General features: G+C 46.8%; 1 protein-coding gene across 2 annotated transcripts in view; it reads left to right on the plus strand.

Annotated features, from left to right (window-relative positions):
• CILK1 (ciliogenesis associated kinase 1) overlaps positions 1 to 14,343 on the plus strand; it is a 33,444-nt gene that overhangs the window by 14,790 nt on the left and 4,311 nt on the right. For both annotated transcript variants that reach the window (XM_019949918.3, XM_073810604.1), the window contains 8 exons: positions 897 to 1,029; positions 2,504 to 2,675; positions 3,769 to 3,936; positions 6,161 to 6,472; positions 7,846 to 8,036; positions 8,150 to 8,298; positions 10,370 to 10,498; positions 14,001 to 14,123. In XM_019949918.3, coding sequence (XP_019805477.1) covers positions 897 to 1,029; positions 2,504 to 2,675; positions 3,769 to 3,936; positions 6,161 to 6,472; positions 7,846 to 8,036; positions 8,150 to 8,298; positions 10,370 to 10,498; positions 14,001 to 14,123 — 1,377 coding nt within the window. The remainder of the gene's footprint in view (positions 1 to 896; positions 1,030 to 2,503; positions 2,676 to 3,768; positions 3,937 to 6,160; positions 6,473 to 7,845; positions 8,037 to 8,149; positions 8,299 to 10,369; positions 10,499 to 14,000; positions 14,124 to 14,343) is intronic.

Genomic DNA, 14,343 nt, shown 5'->3' on the forward strand with positions numbered 1-14,343 from the left:
GAGGTGGGTGAGGAATAGCCGGCGTCTTCAGTGAGAGCTCTTCCTTCCTCCCGTAAATGCGCTCATAGAATCCAGCTTCACAACATTGGTGATGGTGGCAGGTAACCAATAACCCCATCGGCAGCACTGACACAGCTGTATTTCCGGTTTTGATGACCCATTGAGACTTAGACTCAGGTAGAATGATGTCTGTCAGTGGTACTCTCTGCAAGAGGAAGGTTTGGGGTCTTCAGAGGCATGTGATACTGATCGGTGGGTGTTTGAGTCTCTCCTACATGTACCCCCAAAGCCCTGCGGTAGCTGAGACAGGCTTCCCATCCCGTGAGTTAGCTCTGCCTTTCACAATGCGAATTGCAGATGCACCCCTGTGCTTCTTTACTGGGCAAAGTCATCAGTATTTGACATTTAAACATTTGTTGCAACACACACCAGAATCTCATATACGAGTAGGTCCTATTCATAAATCCCTTGTTTCTTAAACCAAAAATGTGATTGTGTTTCTGCTGTGCTGTAAACTCTCAGTAGCCATAAGACTTGTCTTTTGAAATGGTTTTAATCTCAAATTCTTTCTGGCTGACTGGGGCAAGGTAGGCATGATATTTTTTTCTTTGAGTGACAATTTCTTTTTGCCAAGTTATCTCAGCCCATAATGGAGCTTTGATATTTTAAAAGAAGTCTGCTCTCTTGGAAAAAAATTATGAAGATCAACTTTTGAATGATTCGACATTTTTGTGTTTGTCAAGGGGAGATGAATGGTCCAAAGGGCTCTGCATTACCATTGTACAGAGACTTCAGTGTCCTACCAGACTATCAGTGTCATGAAAAGAGCAGTACAGCTGCGAAGAGTAATGCAGGCACGATCTTGCCTCTGAATTCCTTCTCCACCACCTCCGCAGGCTTCTTCCATCGGGACTTAAAGCCGGAGAACCTCCTCTGTATGGGACCCGAACTCGTGAAAATTGCAGACTTTGGATTGGCCCGAGAAATCCGATCAAGACCTCCATACACAGACTATGTATCTACCAGATGGTGAGTACCATCTTCCTCAAAGGATTTAATTGCACTTCTTTAAAAATATACCATTATACTGAGGATAATATTAATGTTTGCATTTCTTATTTTTTTTTGCGGTACGCGGGCCTCTCACTGCTGTGGCCTCTCCCGTTGCGGAGCACAGGCTCCGTCCGCGCAGGCTTGGTGGCCATGGCTCACGGGACCAGCCGCTCCGCGGCACGTGGGATCCTCCCAGACCGGGGCACGAACCCGCGTCCCCTGAATCGGCAGGCGGACTCTCAACCACTGCACCACCAGGGAAGCCCTGCATTTCTTATTTTTAAAGACCATTTAAAGACCATGTGATTATACTGAGGATAATATTATTGTCACAAATACTAATTTTCCACTAAGAACACCATTTGAAACACATATGTGTAGGAATGTTGGCATTGTACAAGCCTAAAAGCTTGTATTATAGGGATTTCCCTGGTGGCACAGTGGTTAAAAATCTGCCTGCCAGTGCAGGGGACACGGGTTTGAGCCCTGACCCGGGAAGATCCCACATGCTGTGGAGCAACTAAGCCCGTGCACCACAACTACTGAGCCCGTGCTCTAGAGCCCTGAGCCACAACTACTGAAGCCCGCACGCCTAGAGCCCGTGCTCCGCAACAAGAGAAGCCACCGCAGTGAGACGCCCACACACCACAACAAAGAGTAGCCCCTGCTCACCGCAACTAGAGAAAACCCATGCGTGGTAACAAAGACCCAACGCAACCAAAAATAAATAAAATTAAAATAAATAAATTTATTTTTTTTAAAAAAGCTTGTGTTGTAAACAATTTTAGAAGGAAGTCCAACAGGGAACTATATTCAATATCTTGTAATAAACTATAATGGAAAAGAATCTGAAAAAGAATATATGTATCTGAATCACTTTGCTGTACAACAGACACTAACACACACTGTAAATCAAATATACTTCAATAAAAAACTTTTTTAAAAAGGAAGTCCCTTGTGCTTTTCCATAATCTAAATAATATTCTGTATATAGAGCTTCCAGAAGACCTTTTCCTAAAAGAGTTGTATAAAAGATTCTCCAAAGACCTGTCTGAAAATCAGCCAGTTGGTGTTATTAAAACTTTCAGGCCCTAAGAATTTGATTTAAGCAGTTGGCCATGACCAAGAAGAGCCTACAGACCACTAGTTCTATATTCTCTCTCGCTCCTTTTCCCTCCTCTCTCACTCGCTCTTTTCCTCTTCTCTCTCACTGTCTATATTGCTCGAAAATGCTATAGAGCAGAGGCCTGTCAAGAAATGCTCCATAGAAAACGCTGTGAAGCAGAGGAGTCCAGCTTTACGCTGCAGCTACAGCTGTTGCTTGATGAGTCCGTGCACCGCCCTGAACTAGACAGAAAACAGAAATACAGAAACACTCTGAGGAGCTGAGTGTGTATTTAGTTTGCTTCTGACCGGCGGGTATGGAACTAGCTTCTCCTTGGTCTTGCAGGTACCGGGCCCCGGAGGTGCTCCTGCGGTCCACAAACTATAGCTCCCCCATCGACATCTGGGCCGTGGGCTGCATCATGGCAGAGGTGTACACCCTCCGGCCACTCTTCCCCGGGGCCAGTGAGATCGACACAATCTTCAAAATCTGCCAAGTGCTGGGGACACCCAAAAAGGTAATGAGGTGGGACAAAGGCCTGTGGGACAAAGCTGCAGCTTCCTGTGTTCCCTGCCCCCCGCCCTGGGCAGCACCGGCTCGTTCTGGATCTTCCTCGCCCTGGGTAGTCCTCCACGCCCTTCTCCTACCCTGCAGTGGAAGACGTCCTGGCTTCCTCTGCTTTTCTGCCCGCGTCCTCTCCGCTCGCTTGCAGAGCTTCTGCGTTCTCGTGGCTACAACTCTTATCCGTGCAGACGTCTCCTAATGTGATCTGTAGCCCTCCCCCTTTCCTTTATAACTCTGGTCACAAATTTACATCTTCCTCTGGGATGTTTCCCTGACACCCTCACCCTTACCTCCAACTCAGCACGTCTGACCCAGACTGCTTACGCGGGCCTCTCACTGCTGTGGCCTCTCCCGTTGCGGAGCACAGGCTCCGGACGCGCAGGCTCAGCGGCCATGGCTCACGGGCCCAGCCACTCCGCAGCATGCGGGATCCTCCCAGACCGGGGCACGAACCCGCGTCCCCTGCATCGGCAGGCGGACTCTCAACCACTGCGCCACGAGGGGAGCCCCAGACTGCTTTTTGTTTCGCCCCCAACCAGCCTCCTTCGCTCATTCCCCACTTCTGCCTGTGGTCCCATCACATCCCAGAGCCTAGCCTTGAGGCTGAGTTTCAGTTTTACCTTCTTCCTCTCTCCCTTGCTCCCCTTTCCCTTTATCCAAGCAGCTGGCCCATAGATCCTGCTATCTCCAGCCGGTATCTCAGACTGAAGCCCTGCCTGTGTCTGGGGAGGGGGGCACCTCCCCAGTCTTTCTGCCTTCAAGTCTTTTCCCTCCAGCGTTTCTTCCAGTCTGTGGCCAGACTTATTCCCCTAAAGAACAGCTCTGGTACTGTCCTCCCCTCCTAAAAATATCTACTGCCCAGCCCCCTAACTCTAATCCCTTATCCGCCACTTGCACCCCTCCTGGCTCTGTGCATTTCAGTACCCACAGTGCCACCGCCACCATAGTTAGTATGGACGTGGCAGTGACACGTCATACACGCCAGATTATAAAGTCCGATCACAGCAATTGGCTGAGCGAGATTTTCTACCTTTTCCTTCTTTCAGACTGACTGGCCTGAAGGCTACCAACTGTCGAGTACTATGAACTTCCGCTGGCCCCACTGTGTGCCCAATAACTTGAAGACCCTGATTCCAAATGCCAGCAGCGAAGCAGTTCATCTCCTGAGAGACATGCTGCAGTGGGATCCCAAGAAACGGCCAACAGCTAGTCAGGTTTCCTTCCATTTTCTTCGGATGCGTTTCTCTCGAAGTTCATGTCTAACTGTGAATAATTCCTATAAATCTCATGGGAAGTATTTTATTAGGCATTATGTGTGAAAACTAGTATTGAATACCACTAATGGTGAACTATATAAGGTATAAGAACTTAAAATAGTTTGAAACTGTGTCTCAAGTAGTTAAGGTGTAAACAATATATTGCCTTGAAGATTGCCGTACAATTCACGTCATATATCACCGTATACATGAAAATGAAAATAAACATATATCCACCTGTCTTTGGCAGATGTTTTCAAATATATTCTCTATGAGTTAAGAAGATGTAGCAGTTTGTTTATAAGGCAGTACTGGTTGTTGAAAGGCAGTTTCAAAGTGAAAATATCTTGTAAGATCCAAATCACTCATTTTACAGATGACAGAGAGAGAGAGAGAGAGAGCGCTAGGATAATAAATGTAATTAGCATCTTATAGTTTGCACATGCTTTAGTATGTTTTTATGTGATTTTAACGCTGTGAAGTCTCCATGAGATAGGTGTGACTGTTTTCATTCTATAAATGAGAAAACTGAATCTCAGGAAGTATAAGCGATTTGCAAAAAAAAAAAAAAAAGAAAAGAAAGCTTAAGTGATTTGCCTTAATACCTCTACCAGTAACTAGTACAGATAGTGTACTATCAATGGCAGTTCTGTCATGTGGATGACACATCTTCTGTTTTCCCAATTCCATACCTCCTGTTTTCCCAATCCGCCCTCCCCCAAGGCCACTTTGACTTAGATTATAAAGTACACCCAAAAGAGACACGCAGTGCCATGGGCTTCAAACACCGCCAGGCCTCCTGCCAGCTTCTTTTTGTGGTAGTCGTACCTGGCCCCTTCTCAGCTTGTCCCATTGATAATCCCACTGCTCAGAGAATCAAAAAGGTGACCAGTTCTAATCAGAGTCAGTGATTTGGCTGAGCGACAGTGACAGGGGCACTTGAAGATAGGGCCGACATGACGTTAGAATTTGTGAGAGCTGAGAGCTGACGGCTGGGGGGATTAAGGAATGGGAGAAAAGCAGCTGTCCAGTGGCTCAAAGAAGAAACAGCCAAGACCCTGGGTGGCTCAAGAAGGTTGGAGAAACAAATGGTTTCAGGGCAGGAAGGAAGCTTTCTGATGAACCCAGTTTTTTACAATGTAAAGTTTTTTAGAGATGAAAAGAAAAAGATTCTGTAAGGAACCCAGGAACCAAGAGAGGAATGTGTACTTTTAAGAATAGTATCAGAAAAGCTAAAAATACCCCCAAGTCAGTTGAGACTTGCAAAAATACCTGGGACTACAGAGAAGACTTTCCGAGTTAGATATCAGGGTCCAGGACCACATATCCATGTTATTTGCCTCTGTATCTACACTTACTATCGTTACAGGTGTTTATAGCTATGTCCCAGATTGATCGAGAAAGGTTATGTTGTATTCAATGACTTCCACTCAAAAAGACTAGGGAATATTTCAGAAAGAATTGCAAACCCAGCACTTTAAGATTTATCCCTCGGCGATCCAGAGAGCGTGATTATCTTGATGGGCAAGGTTTAACTGTAGCATGCATTACACTCTTGGCGTTTCTGGTGTTCAAGCAGATGCACCTGCTTATTTTATTTTTTTTTTAGTTGAAGTATAGTTGATTGACAATATTGTGTTAATTTCAGGTGTACAGCAAAGTGATAGTTTTATATACATTTCTTTTCCATTACAGATTATTACAAGATATTGGAGATAGTTCCCTGTGCTATACAGTAAATCCTTGTTGTTTATCTGTACCTGCTTATTTTATATTTGATTTTTCAGAGTCCTCCTGGATCGTTATACTTGGCTCTCTCCATTTTATTTTTTTTCTTTCTATGGACTGAAGAAATGGGCTTAGCATGGTGAAATATTATATTTAAGACACACAGCAAATAAGTTACAAAGCCAGGATACTGGCAGAAGTAGCAAAGGGCATAGCAGTGAACCTGGATGCTTTACCCAAGTAATTTGAGTGTGGCAACCAGTCCGTACATTTTACACTATTTTAGATAAGGAAATTCACAAAGGGTGTTACAGATTCAGGTTGCTGTTTTATAATTGGTTTGGGCTAAGCAACTGTAGTAAACCGGTTTCGTGACATCTAGCCAGCAACCCTGAATGGTGTCAACCTTCCTGGCCAGATTCTTCTCCTAAAACAGCCTTATGTGTCATTCCAGGCGCTTCGATATCCTTACTTCCAGGTTGGGCACCCCCTGGGCAGCACCACACAGAGCCTTCAGGATTCAGGAAGACCACAGAAGGACGGTCTGGAAAAGGCAGCCCCACCGCCTCACATAAAGCCGGTCCCTCCTGCCCAGCCCCCAACCAAGCCACACACGCGCATTTCTTTGAGACAGCAGCAAGCCAGCCAGCCCCCTCAGCATCTCACATACCCCTACAAAGCCGAGGCTTCCAGGACGGATCACCTCCCAGAGGACAAGCCAAGCCCTTTGCTCTTGCCATCCCTCCACGCCAAGCATCCCCAGGCAGTAAGCAGGAAGATTCGCTCGAGAGCCCTGTGTCTGGCCTGTCCCTCCTCTGACCCTACTTACTGAGTGAAATATTTTCTTTTTCAGCAGATAAGGTCTAATTATCATAGATCTGTCTTTGCAATATCATGGAATTGTGAAAAGAGCCTTGGCTTTGGAGTTAAAGGTCTAAGTTCAAGTTCTGGCTCTGCCTGTGAATTACAGTGCCGCGCCTGGGGGCCTGGCCGTGGGGTGGTGGCCGAAGGCTGGACGCGGCCCCAGATCACTAGGGTCTCGCATCTCGGCTCTGCTGTTTCATAGCTTTGTGACCCTGTGCAGGGTACCTGGCCTCTGTGCTCCTCGCTCCCTCATCTGTGAAACAGGGGTGGATAATGAGAGCGCTAGTCATTGTTATTATCGACCCCTGTGGACTCAGTGTCCTAATCTGGAAAAGGAGGATCCTAATGCCTGTCTTGCCCACCAGACAGGGCTGTTCATGGGGATCAGAGGTCCTGCTGCTTGTGAAGATGTTTTGAAAATCATCAAGTGCCCCACTAATATTTGTAGATCATTATTCCTATCGGTGCCCTCAGTCGACGCTGGTAATGCCAGGCTGTTGATGGAGCCCAGCTCTTCCTTTTCCTCTTGCTGTTCCAAAGGAAACAGTGAGTGTTAGTCAATAAGATAATAATCTGACACGGGAGTCTGGTTTCTGTTAGCCTTATAGTGCTGTCTGAGAGTCTGATCTTCTAACACCTTTATGCAAAAATAATACTTTATCTGTCGACTAGCATTCACTCAGTGAGTGCCGGCTCCCGACTAGGGCAGCATGAGGTTACAGGGATGGTGTCTCCAGACTGTCCCCTTTGCCCCCGCCCCCCTGCAGCAGCAGTGGGTGTTTGGAAATTTCTTACTGTAGCTAATTCTGCAGTTAAATAGGATCCAGGTCTACTGAGAAGGCAAAGAAGGCATTAATTGCATTGTTTTCTATAAAAGAGCAGGTGACTGACACTTTAGCTATATTCTCTTACATTCTATTTAGGACAGTGTCAATCACACTAACTCTTTCAGAGATGAGCCCTGTTTCAGCATCCAGCCACTTTCCTCATACGTGAGAAGTACCTTAAATTTCTTTTTTTAAATCCTTATCTTACACAGCTTAGCGTCCCCATTGAATGAAAACTGATGTAATCTGTGCAGGATGAATGACACAGGTCCGGGACTGTGTTTTCCACCGTTGTCCTTTCCAATAAACAGTATATTGCATATTGGGGAAGGAAACGCCCCAGAACCCTGCTTTACATAACCGAGAAAGTTCAGAATGGGGATTACTCGTGGGTGAGCTCCGTTAATGCCAAGTATTGCTTTTTTCCCCCCTCTCCTTGTATACACAGAGAATTCTCACTGGCCTGGAGCACAAAAATGGTGAGATCAAGCCAAAGAGTAGGAGAAGGTGGGGTCTCGTTTCCAGGTTAGCAAAGGATTCTGATGGCTGGGCTGACTTAGATGACTCGGATTTCAGCCCATCGTTCACCAGGATTGACCTGAAAAACAAGAAGAGACAGAGCGATGAGACTCTGTGCAGGCAAGTGTGGGCTCCTGTCTGTGCACGGACTGCACCTGGGGTCTGTGAGGTCATCTTTACGTCCGATGAGCTGCCCAGCTCGTGCTGACCGAAACCATCTTCTCCCCACTCAGATTTGAGAGTGTTCTGGACCTGAAGCCCTCAGAGCCCGTGGGCACCGGAAATAGTGCCCCAACCCAGACATCCTATCCCCGGTGCGACACGCCCACCTTGAGGTCGGCGGCCAAGCAGCACTACCTGAAGCACTCCCGGTACCTGCCTGGTAATAAACATTCCTGCCTCTGCTCTGATCGCTGATAAGAAATCGTGTCCCTGGAGTCACGTGTTCACAAAGATCCTGTTTTGGATTGCAAGTGCTTGGGGCTTCTCTTCCGAACTGGTGGGACCACCATAGAAATACTAGCTGAAGCCCAGGCTTCACATTCTTTCTTTCTTTTTTTTTTTGGCCACATGGCATGCGGGATCTTAGTTCCCTGACCAGTGGAAGTGCGGAGTCCTAACCACTGGACCATCAGGGAATTCCCAGGCTTCACATTCTTATCTTCTGTAGTTGCCTAAGATAAGAAATTTGGTAGAGGAAACCGGGTCCAGTCCCCAGGGAAGGAGTAACCAGGAAGAACCAGGCAGCTTGCCCAAGGTCTCTCCAGAAACTACCAGCCCTGTGTGTTTTCTCAGGAAAGCAGATGGGAGCTTAGTCACCCCATGTGGCTGTACCACAGGGGTTAAGTGAAAACATTGTAGTTGGAGGGTACCCAGACCTCTCTTCGCATTCTCCGTATTCTAAGCGTACAGTGTTAGCCAACCGTTCATTCTCAAATTCATTCCATCAGTAAATCCGTATTGCACAGCGTCCCATGCTGGGCACTGAGAATCTGGTGGACACAATAGCCAGGAGGGGCCACTAGGCTGCCCACCTCTAGGGCCTCCATTCACGTCACAGGCTATGCAGTGACTTTAGCCAGCAGCCTGTAGACAGTATCCTCACCCTCGTATTTTCTAGTGGTGGGAGACAGTCCCTAAATAAATGGACACACCATAGCCACAGATGGTGACAACTGGCGTTAAGGGTGATGAAATGGGGGCAGAGGCAGTACTTTAGACAGAGTGGTCGGGGAAGGCCTCTCTGAGCAAGCGACTCCGACCTGGGCCCCAGCGATTGGGAAAGAACTCCACGTGCACAGAGACATGCTGAGCAGAGGGAACAGCCAGTACAGAGGCCTGCAGGCAGGAAAGGGCTTGGCTTGAGAGAGGCCAGCATATGGCCCGAGCCCCGTCAGAGAGGATGAGGTGTTAGACGCGTGAGGCATCTTTGGGTGTCTTATAAGAAATTTGGATTTTATTTCATGAGCCACTGGAAGCTCTTGAAGGGTCATAGCTGGTGGACTGACGTGCTTTTTTTGACATCTGTGTGCTGCATGGGTGAGGGGCCCACAAGCTGTCGCTGATGTCCAGGTGGGGACAGTGGTGCTCAGACCCAGGGTGGAGACCTAAGGCGGGGAATGGAGGCCCTGCTGATGCACTGGTTCCCCACTCTTGACTGGGAACAGGCCTCCTAAATACTGCCAGACCTCATCAGGCTTGGCACTGTGGCCTTAGGAGACTGGCCTGCCACTTCCCAGATGACAGGGTATGGGGGGGCGGGCAAAGACTCCAGCTGCAGTGAGCACAGGCAGAGAGAGTTATTTCTTTTGGGCTCTAGGGGATGAAGAAGGGTAAAGGATGAATTGAGGTTTTCTGTTCTGAAAGCTACCTGCAAGGCCTGGTAGGAGTGGGAAGTGGGTGGTCCGGGGGGGGCAGTGGTTTGCTTGCAGTTGAGGTCAAGGCAGCCTTGGGCGTGAGGGAGTCGGTGAGGGTCATTGGTACAGACCAGAGTCACCTCCCATAGTCCATGTCAGGTTGAGAGGATGGAATTTCAGAATTCAGAAAGAGGAGAGCAGAGGGCTGCAGAGCTGGGCTTGGGGGTGTGGAGGGACAAGAGAAGAACTTGGGCAGCTGACGGAAAGGCAGTGGTCTGCGAAGGCAGATGAGTAGGAAGGCCAAGGGACCCAGAAGCCCAGGACTGCACCAGGTGGTCAAGACATCAGACGTGGACAGATCTGTTGGTAGAAGTTGAGGTCTGTCAGGCCACCCACCAGTGAGACAGCACACTCACCCCGAAGATGGCATCTTTCCTCTGCCACCTATCTGATGACATCATCATGGTCAGTTTTTGCTTTGATTGTTGAAACACGGGAAGTCTTTGACAAATTGGATTCTGCATTCGTTTCATCTCTGACATGTGATGCAAGATTAAATATAAATTTTGCATTTGAAAAACATTTCTTCCCTATTAGGAATAAATATAAGAAACGGCATACTCCCGAATCCAGGAAAGGATTTTATTCCATCTAATCCATGGTCTAGTTCTGGTTTGTCTGGAAAATCTTCAGGGATGGTATCAGTGGTCAGCAAAATAAATTCAGGTGAGTAATGATGATTAACCCCTAAATGATAAGAAGATTCTCTGGATGTGGCAGGGTGACAAGCCGTGGAACCGCGAGGGCCTCTCTGGCGTGAAAACCCTGGGCCTCTTTTCCAGGCCCGTGCTGCCCTCTCTCACCTGGCAGCAGGCCTTGGGGACTCCGCCAGTTCCCTCCGGCTCCGCCGTCAAGAGTAGCAGGGGACGAGAGCAGTCTTCCCTGGTGCAAGGGAAAAACAGGCTTATGGGTCTGGATTCCGAGGCCCTGCTCTGTGGTGGGCGACCTCCAGGGCCACACTTCACTGGGTCTGCCTTGCTCTGGCTTCTCCCTTCTGTCTGATGGCCCAGCCTTAGCCCGGGGCATCAGAACCCCTTCTGGTTGGAAGGTGGATGGTTTGGAAGCCCCTGCCTACTCTTTTTATAATAGACAGATGAATTTCAGAAGTCCTCCAGGCAGACACACCCCGTGCCCAGTAGACAGCTTCCCCTGCTGTGGGCTGCTTCGCCTTCCACATGCCAAGTAAACATCTGGGCTTCTCTTCTCTCTGCCTTTGTCCATTGCGTGTTCATGTATTTTTTAATTTTTTTTTTTGTGATACGCGGGCCTCTCACTGTTGTGGCCTCTCCCATCGCGGAGCACAGGCTCCGGATTCACAGCCTCAGCGGCCATGGCTCACGGGCCCAGCCGTTCTGCAGCATGTGGGATCTTCCCAGACCGGGGCACGAACCTGTGTCCCCTGCATCGGCAGGCGGACTCTCAACCACTGCGCCACCAGGAAAGCCCCATGCTTTGTTTTTAGTATACAAGAAATACCTAGTATGGTTTTGCATGTTTTAAAATTTATATGCATATAATCCTGGATCTCCACTCATTTCAATAATTATATTACGTATGCAGCAATTATACATCCATAGAGTATCTATCACATTATGTATAGTATTACATATACAATATATATAAGTGTATGATACCACGATTTATTATTCATACTAGAATATAATTTTTTTAATTCAAGTATAGCTGCTGTTCAATATTATATAAGCTACAGGTGTGCACTATAGTGATTCACAATCTTTAAAGGTTATGCTCCACTTATAGTTATTATAAAATATTAGCTATATTACCCGTGCTGTGCAATATATCCATAGTAGCTTATTTTATACCTAATAGCTTATACCTCTTAATCTCCTACCCGTATACTGCCCCTCCTCCCTTCCCTCTCCTCACTGGCAACCACTAGTTCTCTATATCTGTCTGCTTTTCTTTTGTTATATTCATTAGTTTGTTAATATTTTTTTAAACATCTTTATTGGAGTATAATTGCTTTACAATGGTGTGGTAGTTTCTGCTTTATAACAAAGTGAATCAGCTATACGTATACATATATCCCCATATCCCCTCCCTCTTGCGTCTCCCTCCCACCCTCCCTATCCCACCCCTCTAGGTGGTCACAGAGCACCGAGCTGATCTCCCTGTGCTATGCGGCTGCTTCCCACTAGCTGTCTAGTTTACATTTGGTAGTGTGTATAAGTCCATGCCACTCTTTCACTTCATCCCAGCTTACCCTTCCCCCTCCACATGTCCTCAAGTCCGTTCTCTACGTCTGCATCTTTATTCCTGCCCTTCCCCTAGATTCTTCATAACCGTTTTTTTTAATTCCATATATATGTGTTAGCATATGGTATTTGTTTTTCTCTTTCTGACGTACTTCACTCTGTATGACAGACTCTAAGTCCATCCACCTCACTACAAATAACTCAATTTTGTTTCTTTTTAATATGTTTTAGATTCCACATATAAGTTATATCATACAGTATTTGTCTTTATCTGACTTATTTCACTTAGTATAATGACCTCCAAGTCCATCCATATTGCTGCAAATGGCAAAATTTTGTTCTTTCTTATGGCTGAGTAGTATTCCATTGTATATCTATACCACGTCTTCTTTATCCATTCATCTGTTGATGGACACTTAGAACATAATTTATTCATTCCTTCTGTTCTTGACCAACATGGAAGTTGTTGACAGTTCTCACAGTTAGAGCACCGGAGTGAATATTGATGCCCCCTATAGGTGGTGTGCACGTGTGAGGTTTCTGGGTATGACGTAAATGTGTTAGCTTAAAGGCTGTGTTCATCTTGGACTTTGCCCAGCTGCTGTCCAGCAGGGTGTGGGAGTTGTGCTCTGCCCTTGATGCCTCTTGGTACTGTTGAGATTGTCAACGGGTGCTCATCTGAGGGTGTGCAATGGCATCTTACTGTGGCTTCAACCCGCATGCCCCATTGACTAATGAGGGTTGAACATCTTCTCTTGTGTTTACTGACTCTATGTCTTTTTCCTTCTGTGATTTCCTTGTTCAAATTCTCTTCCCATTTTTCTTCTTATCTGTCTAGTCACCAAAATTGCAAAATGTGCTCCAGCTGACCAGCACAGCTCCTCACACATGAGCTCAGACCCTTGCTCCCGCTCTGCCTTGAGCAATTGCCAAGAATGCTCTGTGTTGTGAAGACAGAGAGCAGCTCTCCCCCTCATGAGCTCTTCCGAATGGATATAACTTCCATTTGTATAACATTCTTTTTTTTTTTTTTTTTTTTTTTTTGCGGTACGCGGGCCTCTCACTGTTGTGGCCTCTCCCGTTGCGGAGCACAGGCTCCGGACGCGCAGGCTCAGCGGCCATGGCTCACGGGCCCAGCCGCTCCGCGGCATGTGGGATCTTCCCGGACCGGGGCACGAACCCGTGTCCCCTGCGTTGGCAAGCGGACTCTCAACCACTGCACCACCAGGGAAGCCCTGTATAACATTCTTCATTATTCCGTGTGCACCTTGATTATAGATACACATTCACCCATCTGATACGTATTGATTACTTGCTATATGTAAGGCTGTCCATGAACCGCCTGGAACACTAAGATGAATAGCACCCAGTTCCTGCCCTTAAAACTGTCTCAAGACAGAAATGACATAAAAAGTGAACGTATTTAATATATTTTAATAAGGATTAATTTTCTGGTTCTCGACAAGAATACTTAGCATAGAATTACTTATAATAGCTAAATAATTAACATAACCTGTATGCTGATCAATCAGAGAATGGTTAAATGAGCTATGGTTTAACCATATTCTGGAATTTGTATATACTGACATGGAAGGCTAACTCTTGTATATTATGGAGCAGAAAAAGAAAATTCCAGAACAGCTTAAACTTATTATTACAAACAGAAAATTCCAAATTTCCCCTTTTTTTTAAGCAAACCAACCTACCAGCCTCCCTGTTGGTACAGGCTACAGGGTCAGCACCGTCTTGCACACTCTCGCCCCATCCCCCAGCGTTTCCAGCAGCGTAGTGTGGTGAAATGCTCTGCTCGGAATTCACTGTTTTTATCCTAATTCTTTTCCCCTGAAGGTCAAAACCTGGTTCTCTATTGTCCTGCCCCACTGTCCTTTACCCCCATTGGTGTCCTGTGCATGTCTTGGCAGTAACAAGCTTTTCCTTTTGCAAATCAGTTGGTTCCACCTCAACAAGTTCTAGTGGACTGGCTGGAAACTATATCCCTTCCTTTCTGAAAAAAGAAATCGGTTCTACTGTGCAGAGGGTCCACGTGGCACCTATACCTGACCCTTCCCCTGGTAAGTTCTATTTCAGATTATTATTATTCATGAATTGATTCAACAAACAGTTATCAAACAGCTGCTTTGTGCTGGACCTTGTAGGCCTAGGGTCCACGAGTGAAGGAGACACAAAACTCCCTGTCCTCCTGGAACTTGTACTCTACGGACAATAAGTAGACCAAATAAGATGCTCCTAAAGTGCTAAGGGGAAACTAAAGCAGGGAGTAGGGAGTGTGGG

The sequence above is a fragment of the Tursiops truncatus genome, chromosome 10, assembly GCF_011762595.2.
Source record: "Tursiops truncatus isolate mTurTru1 chromosome 10, mTurTru1.mat.Y, whole genome shotgun sequence".
Taxonomy (NCBI): domain Eukaryota; kingdom Metazoa; phylum Chordata; class Mammalia; order Artiodactyla; family Delphinidae; genus Tursiops; species Tursiops truncatus.